The sequence below is a fragment of the Vidua chalybeata genome, chromosome 7 (assembly GCF_026979565.1).
Source record: "Vidua chalybeata isolate OUT-0048 chromosome 7, bVidCha1 merged haplotype, whole genome shotgun sequence".
Lineage (NCBI taxonomy): Eukaryota > Metazoa > Chordata > Aves > Passeriformes > Viduidae > Vidua > Vidua chalybeata.
The window spans coordinates 18,457,998-18,476,301 of NC_071536.1; the positions used below are offsets into that span (position 1 = coordinate 18,457,998).

General features: G+C 36.3%; 1 protein-coding gene across 2 annotated transcripts in view; it reads right to left on the reverse strand.

Moving 5' to 3' along the window:
- The window catches only part of RAPGEF4 (Rap guanine nucleotide exchange factor 4), a 147,669-nt gene that overhangs the window by 71,206 nt on the left and 58,159 nt on the right, over positions 1-18,304 (reverse strand). For both annotated transcript variants that reach the window (XM_053947078.1, XM_053947079.1), the window contains exons 5-6: positions 6,284-6,356; positions 5,163-5,227 (exon numbers count right to left, since the gene is read on the reverse strand). In XM_053947078.1, coding sequence (XP_053803053.1) covers positions 5,163-5,227; positions 6,284-6,356 — 138 coding nt within the window. The remainder of the gene's footprint in view (positions 1-5,162; positions 5,228-6,283; positions 6,357-18,304) is intronic.

The following is an 18,304-nucleotide window of genomic DNA, read 5'->3' on the forward strand; positions in this document are numbered from 1 at the left end:
ATAATTCTGCTAATGTTCTATCAAAGTCCATATTTGACAATACACTGGATATCTTAATAGGTTTTCCCTTTGACAATGGTCATCCAGGAAAAGTAAACTGAAATAAAGGGAAATCAGAAGTAAAGTGATTGTGTTAATTTCTAGGCAATGTTGAAATTGCAATACTTTGGGGATTAACTCTTTATTATGTCCTTCTCCATCAATTCTAAGATCTTTATGATATAATTGCACATTAAATGCATTAAGAGTTAATAAAAATACTGTTTTCACAATCACCCCAATTATTTAAATACATAAAAATCAACATAGTACCTACATCTTATTGAAAATTCAGTAAAGGAAAGGAATCTATATTTTACCACATAATATTAGCCAGGAAAGAAGACAGATGAAAAGGTGACTTTCACAGAAGTATTGCAGCACAATCTATAGGAGCTATGGCATAAAAAATACCTTAAAATAAATCACTTCCAATATAGACTTCCACTCTAGAGGATTTGGAGACATTTCATGAAAAACATAAAGGGGATTTTTCAACCTGTAAGCTTCACAAACTCAATCCATGTGTTTTTTGAATATTACTTCATGCACAAGGGGGAGCTCCTGCAACTCTATATCACAATAAAACCCTGAAGACAATATAGGGAACATAAAGGAAATACAGCATGAAAGATTTCATAGAAGAATACATATTCTTCACCCAATAGCAAGAATTACTGTATGAATTTGCACAACTTAATCTGCTTTTGTCTTCTGTGTTCAGCATTATGTATGTTTTAAACAGTCACTGAGGTGAAGCTATACAAAAAGAAAGGTAGCATGGTTTTTGAGGTAAGGCATTGCTTTATTGTAGTGTGTCACAGCAAAATAGTATGTAAGCAGGTAATCAAAGTCTGTACCATAACAAACACAGATAAGAGGACTTCATTAACACTGCTCAGTCAGCCCCTCTTTTTGAAATACTCTGCTTTTGAGCACTTAATTTTTTAGCCTTCCTTTCAAGCAGAATTTTGTATGGCATCTTTATGGGTTCTTTCAGCAAACTGCATTATGAAGATTCCATTATGGAAAAGAATATAAAACTTCATCTTCAATCATTAGCAATTTTTTACTATCTACTACTTGAATAAATAACTTACAAATCATAATTTTCTCTTCTTTCTGTATAATTCTTTCTTTCTTCTGTATAATTTATATGCTTTCAGGCATCCACAATTTGCAAAGGAATTTAAGACATTTGCTGATAGCAAAAAATAGCATTCAGCACCGCAGTCCACAAGAGAGCGGAGACTCATGCTCTCAATGGGGCTGTGTCCTCTGTTCTTACCCATATTAATTCCTTGGTCTCCACAACTCATTCCTCCAGCACCCTCTTCTTTCAAACTATCTTATATCTCCAGAGCAGATGGGCTATTTCTTGTTCCTACTTGGGTATCAGTAAAAGGTCTAAAAGAACAGGGGAGACAACTCTGGCTTTCAATCAGTGTCTGACTTTGTAACAGTCAAAATACTGCTCTAGCAACTAAAACAAGCCCTTGAGAGAAACCCCACACGGTTAAGCCCTGAGACAGGAAAGCCCAAGCAACCCAGAAGCAAACACAAGTGTGGGAATTCTGCACATAAAATGCCCACAGCCTGAGTGCACAAGTTTGCAGTGAGACTGCACCAAGCCTCTGGTGAGCCAGTTTCAACTGACATTTTTCAATGTTTAACGATATGGTTATTTTCTAGGGGCTCACAAATGGTACTCCTTACTGCACCAACAAGCCCCAAAAGTCAAGCTTCTAGTCCAAAGGACAGGATTCCCAGTGGATAACTGGAAAAAGCTATTTAGTATGTGTTATGTATTTTCCTCCAGCTCAATGTCAGACAGGTTTGATCCATTTCAATTTAAAAATCAGCCAGGAGCATACTCTCAGCATGGTGAATTCAGCATTAACAGTGAAAAAGTGGCCAAATTGTAAGAAGAGAGTCCTGTAGTGGGATGTATCTTGCAACCCTGCTGCCAACTCTGCTGGTAATATATGGAACCAGGATCACTAACTATTCTGTCTGCATGCTGGAACCCGGCCTCCCCTGCGTTCTAAGTACTCTTCTGTATCTTTTCCAAAAACGTATTTGAAATTATTATTGATTTTGTAATTTTGTCTTTAGGGTTACATTCATCTCACATATGCAACTCTACCCCATGGGAATTTTCAAAAACTAGAGTGAGAGAGCCCAGTGTACAGATATTGGTCTGTCCCATTTAAAAAGACTGATGCTCTGACATTTTCCCTTATGTAAGACAGCATAAAATTTACTTTGTTTCCATTCCCTAAATATATCTGGGGACAGTAATATACTCCCTCTCAGTATTTTATGCTCAATTTAACTGCTATATTGCATTAAATGATGTGCAATAATGTAACCCCAAATGCAAATAAATTCACATTTGGTAAAAAGAATCTCTTTGTTGCTTTCTCCTAATAGAATTTTTTTTTGTAGATTTTAATGAACTAGAAAAACCAAACATCTCCATATGGTGAGAAAATTCCAAAGCATGTATTAAAAGAAAAATCTTATGTTACTCATCAAAAACTAATAGATGTGACAGGAGAAAAAAAATTAAGCTATGAAGATGAAACTCAAATAATTAGCAATTATGGAAAAACATCTATTAGAGTACTTGTAAAAGACTCACCACAGGCTAAAAAAGAAAAACATGCATTTCATATTTCCAGAGTGGAATACATTAAATTTCATCTGAAGCAAATTATTTACAGTTATAAACTTCCCTGGAAAATGAAAACAACACATACACACTTTGAAATAAATGCATAATGATCAGAAATACTGAAGATGTGATCTCTTTCTGTTTGAGAGTGTAATGTCTTCTTACCATATGAAAGATTTTGAGGAACTTTCTCTGGATGTCAGAAGGTTCCTCACTCAGTCTTTTTCTGGACACTACACAGTAGTCTGCAGGCCTCTCTGAGTTGCATTTGCTGCCTGCCTCACAGGTATCATTCTGGCCATCTAAAGCAGTCTAAAGATGTCCTGAAAACATTTCTCTTTCCCTGGATGAATGCCCTTCCCTGATACACTAGCCATTTTGGGAGTCATGCATCATCCTAAAAATAAGCAAAATAAGTAACATCTAGAAATACACCACTGTTTTCTGGTATCTTGATTTTTTGCTTTGAAAAGCTGGCAACACTCAGGGAATTTGGCCCTGGAATTCCAGTAACTCCCTAATGGTTCACCAGACTGCAGGGCATGAAGGGCGACAGACATTTTGTGTAAGCACTGTAACAGTTGCACAGTTTAACACTGCAGGAATGAGGTTTGCATGCAGTAAACAAAATCCTCGTGTATTTACCTCTGCTGCATTTACCTTTCACCGAGCATAATTAAAGAGGGCTGTGGTCATACGGAGAAAACAAAGAACTAGAATTCATGGACCATTTCTATGCTGTGTAGCTTTTTCTGCCACATTTTCTATGGGACTATCTGAGCACCTCCAGGATGAAACAAGGTGACAAGTATTTGTCATGTATTTACTCACTCTGCTTCTCTCCAGAGAAATGTGCACAGTGTGGGAGGGAGAAGGATGTCTGTTTTATACATGGCTTGGAAAGGAAGATAATATGGTTTGCAAAGGACTTTGTTCTTGTAAAAGTCACTGAGCAGTTTGATCCTGCCCTAGTCAAGTTCTGTCTCCTACTCAAGAAATTACTTTGTGCAGAAAGAGTCCTGTTGTGCTAGAAAAGCTCGGCTATTGGCAAAGCTATTAATCATTACATTTTGCTCAGTTTCTAAAATACTCTGTACCTGAGAGTGTTTACTACCTTTAGCTGAGCATCACTTCCCATCCCATTACTGGGGGGATATTATCTTCTAGGGGAGACAGATGTTTTTACCTTTTTACCTTTACCTGTTACTTCTATCTGCTTCAGAAAACACAAAAACATCTTTTAGTTTGAATTCTGCACCTGGTGCTTTCCTTGAGAAATCCAGCAAGACCCCTGACCTGACTTAACTCCAAGTGTACCACTGAAATGCCAATAACCTAAAGAAGCACTTAGACATAATTCATAACTGTTACATAAAATTCTTACAGAATCCAAGGTGGTAAGTATCTAAGAACAATTGCTCAGTGCATGGAAAAATATTTATGTTCCTACAGGATAAGGTTGTGTCCAGAAGTAGTATAGCTAGTGAATAAGGCTCTAGTAAAAGGAACTGCATACTGTTACATGTATACATTAAATAAAAGCTAAATGTGACAATTAAAAAAGGTCAGTACTCTTGAGGAAGCAAGACAGACAGACAGGGAGAGGTGGAAGTAGTTATTTTTGCATTAAGGAAACACACTAAAATATTTCTTGTCTTCATCTGCTGTCAAGAGATGCTTTTTGTTGCACAAAAAAAAAACCACCTTTAACCTTTTCAAGATATCACACAAATGCATCCAATTAAACTCCCATGTTTAGAAAGAAGGCATCCAAGCATCTGTTTATTACTGTAACTTTTTTACTCCTGCCATACAGAAATTCTAGAAGTTATCAATCTTTACAGCAATGCCTGACACTATTTCTTCCCACTATTATGCTATATATATACTCTATCCCACTATTGAAACTGGCACAGAAATATTCATGAGTTCTTTCATGTGGGTCCTCATCTGGAGAGGCTGAAGGCACAGAACTATTTTACAAAGGAGAGCTAGGATGTGAAGCTGCTCTCTGAACACAGGAGAAAATTCACCCTGAGCAAAGGGCCAGAACAATGCCTATGCATCAGTTCAGACTCAGGTAAGTCTTAAAATGGAATTTAATAATGAATTTTATGATCCACTGGTCTTGTCATAGTGCTGCTTTTCTTCCTTATCATCAGGACTTTTCCAACAAAGATCAAGAAACCAGACTCAACACAAACTATGGTAGCAGTACACTTTGTAATAATTCTGAACCAGCTGCTTTCTTCAGTTAAATGATACAATATCTAAGTTATTCTTATAATTTGTATACTGTACTCAAATGCATCAACCACATGCTTGCATTTGCACTCAGTTATTTTCAACTGAAAGCTGAATACTTTTACATTTTTCATAACCAAATTCCTCCCCCTCCAGCAAAAAAAAAAAAAAAAAAAAAAGTGCAAAACTGTGTGTGATTTACCTTATTACAATTTTTAGAAACTTGGCAAAGAGCACTGTTTGACATACTGTCTTTATCTGGCATTCCTAAAAAAAGAATACAGAAAATAAATAGATTCTGTATATCCTTTGAGTGACAGTGAAAATATTTGTTAGTAGAACAACGAATTTGAGGGTTCAATACTTTGATAACATACACATTAATCTGCAATTTTTAAAGAGCAAAACATTTATTCAGAAAAGTTTCCTCTAGTGAACACATAAAAGACAAAAAGCTAACTTGGGTGAATATTTTAAACAGCTTGTTAAGCACAGTTCTTTTTCAAAATTTAATATCTGAAGCCTGTATACAGGAGTTATTTATATTTTTTCATTTAACATTATCTCAGTGTCTCAGTACTTGGCAGTCAAATGTGACAATGAGTTTGCACTAATTGCACTAATCAGCATTGCTATGCTATTCTACACTATTATCCTGCAAAGAAAACATATTGAGCATCTACCATAGGAGACAAAATTTACAGATGCAATTGCTAGCCATCAGACATAGTCCTGCCTGGCATCAAGAGAATCCCTGGCAAATAAATATAAGTGCTTTGATTTACATAAGGCTGTCCTTGGATTCATGTCTACAGCACTATCCCACAGCTTGACAGGCTCTCATGAGGCAGAGACATAGCCAAAATTATTTAGCTATGTAACAAAGATTAGAGAGCAGCATGTTTACTGCAAGCTCAAGCACTAACCTAGATTCTCCAGCAAGTTGTACAGTCCATCCTAATTTAAAAAATTGAGACAGCTTGTTATACTTGTTTTAGTAGCAGGACTCATGGCCATGTTCCATGGTTCATGTAACACAAGCAGTAAAATGCTACACGACATCATCCAGTATGTTTTAATCAACAGGCCTGGGTCACAGCGCAGATTTTGGTGCAGCTCTGTGTACACTTGTATACAGCTGGGAAGGTACTTGGGCAAGTTCCAAAGCGTCTTCTACTACATGCAGTATTAATGCAGTTGTAATACCAAACTGAATTAAATTTTTAAAGTTCAATACCCAAACATGGAAAATCTCCATCTTCCCCTTTCTTTCCTTTTCTCATTTGTTTACTCACCACCTCATATCTAATCTCTCATACTTACTGTCATTGTTGGAGCCAGTTTCCATAACACCATAAGGAGGAGTGAGAAGTCCAGACATATACTGTCGATATTTCTGAAAGACAGTGATAGCACATTCAGTCAGGTACAGATGTATAAAGCCATTCAAGGAAGTATGTGCTATTTATTCTTGTGTCTCCTGCCTTGTGCTTCTCACACACACATGAGATATGAGACAATCAAACATGTCTTTACTCTTAACACTACAAGGTCTGCTTTTTTGACTGGAGTACACACTGCTGTTATTTCAAAGTTGTGCTAAACCAGTTCCCTCTTTCATCTTCCCCAAAGCATTACTTTAAGGTTTCTAACAAATCAGTGTTTTACTTAGCTGTGTGATTTCCCACGAAGATTGTTTTAAAGCTCATTTGAAATTACACTACTTATCTGAATCTAAGCTAGAAAGCTACTTTACTATAGGAATGGAGATGAGTTAAGGATTCATAAAAATCATGTACAACAACAGTTTTAGTGTCAGATTTGAAATATACAGAGTGTAAAGTGAAAACTCTAAACATTTAAACCCAAGACACTAAGTTTGGTATTCAGAAACTACAAGGCTATGAAACACACAGACCTCACACCTCATATTATGTATATCCTCATAAAAAAACCTGTATTAGCAGATGAAACTTTGTAACTGTAAAAATAACATCCCTTATACATCTATAAGCTATGTAATTGTAACTGATGTCAGCAACTGGTATTTTTCTTCAGTGAATGCTGATGACTTGATCAGTACGATTCAAAGCTCTGTCTAAGGCTTAAGAAACTCACAGAAGCTACAAAAACAACACCAAAGGAAAAAATTTGTCCTTTTATCAAATACAAATAATTCAATTAATAAGAAACACATTTTTATTTCAAATCACACTATGTTACTTTCATGATTAAGGATGAACAATTATAATTCCCTTTTGGAACTGTCAGAAAACATGCTTGTGCAATAGGGATTCTGATGTTCAACATAAATAAAATTTCTCATATAGTCCTTTGGGTGTGCAGTGAGCTCAACGTGAACAATCAATCAGCTGAAATCTATGCAGGTTTCAACTAAGCACACATAATAATTGAGGCAGTGCAATTTTAGTGCAATAGTGCGATTTTAATTTTAAAGTTTTATCCTTTGCTCTATGGAGTTGTTTGGATGTATTCACTTTTAAAATGTTGCCTCTTGAATTTTAACAATGCTTGAATTATCCTTCATACATTTATTTTTCTTGGAAATGGGAATATCATCAATTCTAGCACTAAACACTGAATGTCTTGCATTCTAAATAATAACAAAAGCTACAAAGATTACATTAATCTTAATAATCCAATCCTATTTTTAGACAAGCTATTACATCCTAAAGCTTAGTAACATATTATTTAAATCTCACCCATAATCCAGCTGAATACTCGTAAAAGCAAATCTACGCTATATCCCTGGTCAGTCACACAAAACAAATGCTATTTCATTTGAGGATAAAGCTCTCCTATTTTCTTTATCAAACCACTCAGTTCCCATATTCTGCATCCAGTCCATTGCCTGAACTCCATGAGAGGAATAACATAAAAAATAATTATTTTCTCAGTTCAACTAGTAAATCACACATATAAACCAAGGGAAAAAGTAATTTCTGTTGGTGAAATGAAAAAAAAAACAAAACAAAACAAAACCAAAAGTGTGTCCCAAGGGTTTGAAATAACATTTTGTTCAAATAGTAGATAAATGTTTTGTTCCACCTTCTACTGAGTTTGGTCTTGAAATGTAATTTTTAGATGGAAAATTGGAATGTTTCATTTGGGACAAGATAAAAACAAATTGTATAGGATGTTCTCTTCTTCTTCATCATCATTTAACTGATATTCATTTCTTTGTTCTGTTTTTCCCAAAATAGCATTTTCCCAGAAATACATTACTAGTCCACATTTAAGCCACTTTTATAAGGAACTTAAACTGTGGGAACAGAGTAATTTTTTCTTTTATTTCCTATACCATATCTACAGCCATCACACACGGCATGGTATTTTTTTTTCTGATTAATTCTCTAATATTTTTCCAGATTATTCTTCTCATGAGACAAAACACAGAACACAGCATACAATTTCCAAAAGATATGAGGGCACATCTTCAAAAAAAAGCCTACAGGTAGAGTAAGCCAGAATTAGATACATAACTTTAGAGGAGGTATCTAATCCCATTCAGGCACAACTCATGCTCAGGACACCAAAGTTCACCAGGAAAAAAAAGCACAGACTCGTGATCCATAACGTAGAATTTTGGTATCACTCCCAAGGATGTCCACTCTGTCACCTTCTGTCACCTCCTGCCCTGGGATCAGTCCACTTATGAGTCTGATACAGCCAACTCTGTGAGCAGTGCTGCCTGTGAAGGAGTTCAAGCAGCATTACCAGAAGAGGAAAAAATTCAAGGCATGCCCTCAGAAAGCTCAGTTGTTCATACTCCTCCAGGGCACCTCCGCATGAACGAACTTTCTTCTAAATCTGGGTATCTCTGGAGGGAGGGCTGATACAACAGCCTACACATGGTCTCTCATGAGGACATCTCAGTGGGTGTGGGCTGACATACAAGGTATAATTTATGCCTAAACTTGTGTCACCTCATCAGCCAAATTAAATGTCAAGGGAAACTTATTTTAAGGAGTCAGGGAAACACTGTTTGCTGGGAAACCTAAGCATACAAAGACAGACCTAAGTAATTGCATAAAGATTTGCCAGTATCAGATGGAATAATAAAGTTCCAGGCATGAGATCACTGAAAGCTGAGATAATGAGACCTATCTTGTTACCGTACTGTCTGTAAATGAAAATAAAATTCAGTAAGTTAAATTATATTCATAGGTGGCATTTAAAATCATCCTGAAGATTAACAGACTAGATATTTACAAAAGGCTTTTGAAAATATATTCCACAGGTAGTATGAAGTCTGGAAAGGTTTTCCTTATGAAAGACAGCAACAATTATCAAATCATCATATGCTTGTTTATTATCAGAAGTCTTCAAGTTTTGTAAATCCAACACGACAGCAGTTTTTAAAGCTACATTCAATGACCTATTCACTCTGTCTTCAAATTTCTACCAATTTATAAACTCTATCATGCAACAGCTTAAATAACAGACAATTGCTACATCTAATCTGACAGCATGAGTAATAAAGACAGTATTTTTTTTCCAGTTGCTGACTGCCTCATACCCATGCAGTGGGGAAAATTAACACGTTTTGACCTTTTCAGCCACTGCTATGGCCTAAAGCAAAGAAGACTGCTGACAAGAAACAGTTGGGGAGAGGAGAAAAGGAAGAAACAGAATTACACACTTGCCCTACTGGGAAGGTGCTGTGAGGGAATGGTTTCTAAGGCCACTCGCTGTCAGGTTTCTCAGTATGTTTCTTTGCATGCTCAAATTAAGGCTTTATTTGTAGTTAGCTGCAGTTTGTCTCATAGGATTTCATGAGTACAATAGGTTTTCTTCAACTCTGTGAAAATAATTAGGTATATTTTTATATGCTAATGTTTAGAAAGGCAATTACTATAATTCTGATGCAAGCTACTTCTAAATTCCTGAGATACGCTTCTAGCATTCACAAGATAGATAAAATATGTCTTTGGTCTTTGTGGTTAGTCCCTTCTCTTCTGCTGCTAATAGTGAAGAGCTAATACCTGTTTATAAACATTCCAGAATAAGCCAGGTACATGTAAAGAATATAGATGAGGTACATATTCACTGTGTTCCAAAACCCCAGGTACTCTTAACAGGAAAGACACAGGACTAATGAGGGGAAGACCTCCTGGGTATAAAGATTTGAACAGAGGTTCTACACCAAATACTCCCCCAAGGGCAGCAGTTCTGCAGTTGGCCAATAAAGGCTGTGCAGTAAGGACCCAGGCAGTGATGGTTTGTAGCACTAGGAACTCAGGCTTCTGATGCTTCCCTGTGCCATGGTGCATCTATAGACCCTAGGAATTTGTGGCCAAATACTAGGAATTAAGTGTCTTGTAACACTGGGGACAGTTTTGTAGACCTCAAAATATGCTTGGTTCAATACATAATCTTTCTTTTTCCTTCTCTTTCTCCCCTGTTCACAATCTCAATCACAGTGTCATTATTTACCATTTCTACTGCCTCTTTTTCGGCCTATCCCTAACTAACAGAGAAGGCGACAAAGCAAAGCCTGCCTAACTTGCAAATTTGGGAGTAACAAAATAATTAATTTCAGATATGGAAGTCCTAAGCTAAACATCAAGGTGACCTTTCCACACATTTTTTCAAAACATTGTGTAATTATTTCATCAGCTGCTCTTATTGTGACTATTGCCTGAGTTCTGCAATACTACTGAACTAGCTGTCAATACTTCTGCAGTGGTTTCTCTTGGGGAATATATGCTGTAGCTTGACAATGTGAGCCAGCTTCTCTGCTTTCTTTTGACAATAAATAATTGATCACTGATGCTCTCAGTACAATTCTGTTCTTCCTCTAAGTTGGCAGTGAACCACGTCCCTCACGAGCATTACTCACAAGGGCGCACCACTCCCATGGTGCACTGTTTCTCCTCTTTTCTCCAGAACAACAACGAGAGAAGCCTCTGAAAGAAAGAGCTCATGAAGATTTTTGGACCTTCTTTTCACTCATCAAATCAAATGGAGAGTGCTGTCTCAAAATTCAGACTTTTGTCTTTAGATTTCATACTCTGGTCAATCTCAGATCATCTACCTGCTATCTTTTTGTTTGTGTTAGCTTAATGTTCTTACAGACTTTCACAAAAAAAAACAAAACCCACACCAGACTGATTATCACACTGATAGTTGTTTTTCATCCCAGTCTTGTTACAAAGGGGAAAACAAACAGCACCCTTGCTTTTGCCCAATAGTATGTGCTGAGACCCCAGCAGACTTCGCCTAATTCTGACTTCAGATACTGTCTTAGTATGTTTACAAATTACCAAGTGTATTTCTTCTAAACAAGCGCAATCAGAATTTCCATACATTTCAGGTCAATATCACTTAACTGGCTATCACAAAAAGGACCTAACCCATGGCTGTTTAATACTAGATAAAAAATCATTGTTTGAAGCTGGTGCTTCACTAGAACAAGTATCCTGACTATAGCTAAATGTCTGCCTTTGTCATTAACAGAATATAAACGTTTGCTGTCATCAACAGCACAGGTAAGAGAACAGAACTAAGGTACTTCTGAAGGAAAGTATAAAGACATATTAGGAAAATAAAATGCTACAATAGCAAAAATGCAATTTATTTTGTGGAAAAATAGAAAATAAGCCATGTGAAGATCTCACCACAACTCACTGAACAGAAACAGATTGTTTTGTATACGTCAGTCTTAACAACTCATTAAAATGTGATAGACAAGGTCTGAAATAGCAGAAGTGAAGCACTATTAAGTCATGTTCAGATAAAATAAATACAGGAAATGTCTGTGCCAAAACTGCTGAATCCTGATCTCAGAATAAGTACAGTTTATGTAACAGCAGATGAATCTGCATCTTTTCCATTTATTTATCTATTTGCCATCTTCACAATGTTTCTGCACAGCTCTAATCAACTACACTCTATTTTACTCCATCTCTTTATTTTGGAGACGTCTATTTTCCTGTTGCGTTCCCACCTAAATCAACTTATCATGCTTGAAAAGCTCTGTGTGCAGAATTTGCTTTACCACAGAATCCTCTTGATATTTTGTCAAGAAGAAAAATACACCCAACTCTCTGAAATCATGCCAAATAGCAGACTTGGTTACCAGATAGAAAGCCAAAGATAAGACTGCACCACAAAAAATCTCATGCAAGGAAATTAGAGCATGAGCACTGATTAAGCAAATTACACAGCCTATTCTGCTCCATCTAATTTAAATACAGAAATGCCATCATACAGCTCTCTAATTCTGTCTCCTAGAGAAATCCACTCAGGAAATGCACTTGGGTGGCGACAGGACTTGGCTGGGAGGGGTGGGAAAGACTGCATACACTCAGAAGAGGACAAAAAAAAATTAAAAACAAAGAGTCCAACTATTTATGTGTTTTATTTTACTTCAATTGTGTAAACATAGAGTAGATAATGTATTTACAGGAAAAAATACTTAACTGCCTTTAACATCAAGTTCAAGTTTTTGAAAGTGGCTGAAAAAGAGCTTTATACATATCCATATTTAGTTTTTTACTGTGATATCTTTAAAATCAAATGATGATGTCACTGACAGTGTTTCAAACTCAATATAAGATCATAAAATAAAGATGCACTCTCCTTTCTTCTTCTTCCATTATCACAGGTAGAAGAGAAGCATCAAATCACACCTAAGCTGGAATTTGCTGAACACCACAGTGACAGAACAGAACCCTCATTCCTCTTCAAAATGTTCTGCAACACTACAAATTGTAAACCTGCATCTTTATTAGCAAAGTCAGCAGATACATCTCAAAAACAAAGAGCAGAACATCTAATAAAAATGTGTTGTTTTAACATATTTTTTCTTACCACACAGCCAACCTTTAAACTTACATTAACAGCACTCAAATGAAGCCAAGTCTAGAATCATCTCTTGGGTCACGCACAAGAAGAAGAACAATTTCCTAAAGTTCCAGGTACAAAATACTTCCTTTTACCTTCAGACAGTCACACCTCTTATTTTCACATACACTATTATAATGAGTAGAGAAACAAAGATGTGTTCTTTCAGATTATCTCAGTTTGCAAGACAGGTAACAGGAGACTCACAAATACAGGATAATGCTGGCTTTGTCCAGTTCCTCACCTGGGCAGCTATAGCCTCCTGCAGTTTTTCTTCTATATTGCGTGCACCCCTGACTGATTTTCAGTATTTTTCTGGAGCAGAGCTTCAGCTGTGACAAAAGGTCATACAAGAGAGATATGTGGAAAGCACTCTGACAGAACGGTAAATTCTATAATTGTGGCAACATAAGCATCTTGTTTCTGATCACATATCTTAGCCTCCAAAGCAAGCAAACAGCAAGAAGTTGGAAGTCAGCAAGAACCTCTAAACCAAGTTGCTGTTCCACCCTGAGACTGCCACCTTGAAAATACAGAAGACCTGATGATATATATGACTAACATATCTTTGCATGAATGCAATGAAACAGACTTCATCTAAAGAAACTGATGAGAAACTAGGTATGTGCTGCTGAGATAGAGAAAAACTGGAAACCTCCCACTACAGGCTGTGCTCTGACAGTGCGCTGAAGTCACACTCCTCTGTAGTAATATTCTGTAAGGTCACCACAAGGTCTCTGCAGTAGCTAAGTCTTAAAAATAGGTTTTAAGTGCAACTTAAATGACACATTTGCCTTATGATGACACTGTGCACAGCAGTGGCTTTATTCATGGTTATAAACAGTTTATTTTCTTCCCTCCCATTACATATATTTTAAAATGAGATCTGAAACAAATAAAGAAAAAGCTGGTGAGCTGATGTGTAACTCTGTTTTTCATATTTATAACCTCTGAACACAGAAATATGTTCATGTAGAAATTTGTTTTCATCTGGAAGGAAACTCTGGGTTAAATATTAATTCCTCTACAATCAATATAAACCTCCTAAGTAATTCAGTGGGGTCATTCTAACACTGCTTTTGCTTCTCACAGAAACAAGCACACGTCAACCTCCAATACTCATCTTACATCAAAGGCTTCCTTTTCATGGATAAATCTCCAAACTGATTTGTTTCTATTCAATTCTGCATAACAATAATGAGGATATTTAATAAGTGTAAATAAGTAAACATACTTATAACACTAGTCTTTCTTCAAAGCTTTTTAAATATTATTAATATTTTTATTAAATATTTTGATTAAAAGCAGTTTGTGCAGCTCAGGAACGCTGCAGAGAAATCAAAACAAGTACAATACAAAATAAGAGAGGGAAATGTAAAGACAAAGTAAACAATTATATTTCAGGAAGTATGACTGAACACAGTCTATTTCTTCCAGTGAAAAGCATGTATTCTGACAGCAAATCACTCACAATCAGACTGATATCACCTAACAGGAACCAAAATACCTGGGCCTCCAATTCACCCAGCAGTCCTTGCAATGGCACCACTGGAATTACCTTGTCAGCATAAACCTCTCAAGGGTCAAAGCTGCTCAAATCTGGAGTCCCCTTCATGCATGCTGTATTATAATAAATGCAGGAGTTCACAATAATGTTTCAGCTAGTTTGTAACACAGTGTTTAGTTACATTGTTTTACATCCACATTTACAGTCGGACATCTCATGGCTCTCAGGTCTGTAGTTCCCTACAAACGACCTTTAAACAGTCTGTGAAACATTATCTCTTTTTGTACAATAGCATAATTTCTGAAGATTTCAAAATTTATTGGACAGGAATGACTGACTTTTATCAAACTGAAGTGCAAACATTAGTAACAGTGATTCAGCACTGCCATAACATAAGAATTAGGCAAACTGCATTAACAAACTGCAATGCAACAGCCTTATTCGAATGGAGCAGTTTTCAAGGTTTTTCCTACAGACTGGGATCAGTGCAAGTCATTTCCTCAAATCACAGAGAATTAATTTTGCTGTCACCAAGACCAAAAAAGCCTGCATACAAATGCTGTTCTGCAGCTCTGACCTGGAGTCCTGCTGTGACTGTTTGTTGTACAACTCTTTCCTTAGGCAAAAAGTAAAGTAATAGTATTCCCTTCAGCTTAGCCCTAGAAACATTTTCAAACCTCATGACAAGAAGGGACAGTGAGGAATGGAGGCACACAGAAATGGGAAAGAAGGAAGAAAGTTCCACTGGAAGTTAAATGTTAGAAAAGAAAGAAAAAGTAGTAAGAAATAAGAGGGAAAGGAGTGAAAATGGGCGGAGGGCAGGAGGGGGGTGCAATAGCCTAAATAGACTCCTTCAACCCACTGGAGTTGTCACAAGGAATGAAGAGACTACTTCAGAGACTACTTCAAGGAAGAGGGCACACTATGAAAAAAAGGACAAAAAAAAAAAGAGAATGTGACACAGCTTATGGATATGTCTAATAAACAAATTCCCTCCTCTCTCTTTTTGCCACTGAAAAAGCAGTTCACAGAGTGACAGAAACAACTAGGTTGGAAAGATCTTTGAGATCATCAAGCCCAACCTATGACCGAACATCACCTTGTCAACCAGAGATTGGCACTAAGTACTGCATCAAGTCTTTCCTTAAATACCTCTAGGGACAGTGGTATCCATCACTTCTCTGGGCAGCCTGTTCCAGTGCTTAATGACTATTTTTTGTGAAGAATTTCTTCCTAATGTCCAACCTAAACCTCCCCTGGTGCAGCTTAAGACTGTGTGTTCTTGTCCTATCTGTTGATGTCTTAGAAACAGGTATAGAATTCCACGACAGGCAGAAGCTTGGTTCCTTAAATTAGGCTGGTGTTGAGATAATTTAGGTTTAAAGATTATGCAGATTGAGATGAACAGGACACAAATCAACAAGTCTGTGTCAATTATCCAATTATCCAAGCTTAATCTCTACTTTCCATAGTGAGGCATGCTAAATGTTTGTGGATGCAAATTATAAAGAAAAATTAGAAGAAAATATAATATGTGAGTTTTAAAGGATTAAGAGAGTAAACACTAGGCAGAGTCCAAACTGCTCTGTGATTCTGAAGAGTGACTTGGTGATGAACTTGATGAAACATTCTCACAATTAATTCAGTTGTGTAAAAAAAAAAAAAAAATCTGAATTCTTCTAGTCACCACTTAAAAATTACTCAAATTCTGGATTTTTTTCCAGTTTAGTTGGGCATCAAGTATATAGCCTGGTTTTACTAGCTGACACTTTCATGTGGGGAAAAATTTTGTATTAAAAAGTATTACTTATTAAATATTTAAGTATTGTAAGTATTAAGTAAATAAAAGTATTTATATATTTTATTAAATAGTTGTATTATCTGCTTTTGTTTTCTATTTATTTCATTTTCTGAAGGGGTGTTTCCTTCACAGTACAATATATAACACAAAAAAAATGGTAAACTTGATTTTCGTTCCTCATTATCAGTTGTTATCCTACCTACAATCTGTCATGTTATTCATCATCAAGATTAGAGCAGCATTTGAGATATGCAGTGGGGCAAAGTCATGAAGATGCACTGTAGAATTTCTTAAGTGAAAAAAATATTAAGGAGATTTTAAGGCTGAACACATGACCAAAAGAGAAAAATGAAACAAGAGGAACATGAGAAAAATGGAGACACAAGATAATGAAGGGTAACCTACAGAACTAAACTGAATAATAATCTTCCCAGAAAAGGAGATTGTACGGAGAATAACAAGATATCAGTCTCCTCATCTGTCAAATAGAGTCCTGAATTCAGCTTAATTAGGGATCCAGCTTTGCCAAGTTCTACAAACAAAATAAAAGGTCAGATCCTGTCTCTTCCTCCTCCCAAACAGAAATGTCTAGAGTGCAGTTAGGGGCAGGATGCAAGCAGGCAAGTGACACAGCACAAAAGATGCAGAATGGCACAATTTAACTAAACTCAAGATGAGAATGTTTCACCAGAAATTATTCTTCACATAAAGCAAGTATTATTACATCAGAGCATGAGCTAACTGAGAACAAGAAGTTCACAGCTTTGGCATTCATTGTAGGATGGACCTCCAAAGACTGAAACAAAAATGCCTTAGGAAACTCTTTCCATTCTATTTATTACACTCGTGCACTGAAGCTGTACCACCACAAAGGGATGCAACTAATAAAAAAACCAGAGCAACCCTGTCCCAGACAGAGTTTTAAGTAGATATAAACAGATTCAGGGAGACACAGCTGTTAAGTTTACATAGGACTACACAAATTATGATTATGAGGATGGAAGACTGTAAACAATCACCTATAAGAGAAAGAGGGTTACTAAGACTCACTAACAGACCTTTAAACTTAGCCACATACTATGAGTGCAACAACACAGCAGTTCTCCAAGGAAATGTAGGAAGTATATTCCCATTCAGAGGAGCAACGAGGAAAGCTGATTCTTGCACTAAGATAATTTCTGTCAAACTGCTAAAAGATGTTCTGAGTGAAAAATCCTTGGCATTTAGGTTGCCATTCTGAAAGATCTGACTTTTAGAAGTGTATTCTAAAACTTACATTTGGTTTTCAAAGTTATCTACTCAATAGACTTATTAGAAAGTTATTAGGAACTGATATAATTTTCTGAACTTTTATGTTTCCATTTCACAGGAGCAAACAGGCATTTCTTCTGGGTTTCCCCTTGCACATGGCTAAAAATAATTTCATTAACATATTGAAATCTCAACGTAACCACTAGATGGATAAATTTCATTAAATCAAGGCATACAGTAGTAGATCATAAATTCTGGAAGTAAAGCATCTTTCTAGTTCACTGTTTTCAATTGTTCACTTCTTATGTATCTTTGTATTTCCTGCTCATACCCTATGGAATGATGTTTCATTTACTTATTTAAAGGATGAAAAAACATTATTAAACACATCAGGCTGTGGTGAGAGGCCCCACCACCTGCTTCTCATGAGCCCTGGCAGTTCTTGTTCTGAACCAATTGGAAATTATGTATTACAAGGAATAATATTTACACAAAGCAAACAGCAGTACTAGATAAATACACAGTTCTTACATGGAGAGCAAACTAAATTGGTTTTCAGTAAAGGAGGAAAAGTAACAGTGCGTCATATTATTGCACTATGATTTTAAGTAATTTCTGTAGATTATCATACTATGACAAATGGGTTGTTTAAGATTTACACTGCAGATTTAGAAAATTCAACAGAGGCAATACAAAATTCTTTGCAAAAAAAAAAAAAATGCTAGAAGAATGCAGTAAATAATTGTGAGTCTGGCTGTGCAGCGGCAGCTGAGAGGAGAAAGCATCTTGTCCACTTCTTTTACAGTGAGAAGTTCCTGATGATTTTCCCAACCTTCTCATTAAAGGCATACCCAACAAACTTTAATTGTTACTTCTACTATAATTGTGGCCACCATGCGTCAGAGCACCATGCCAT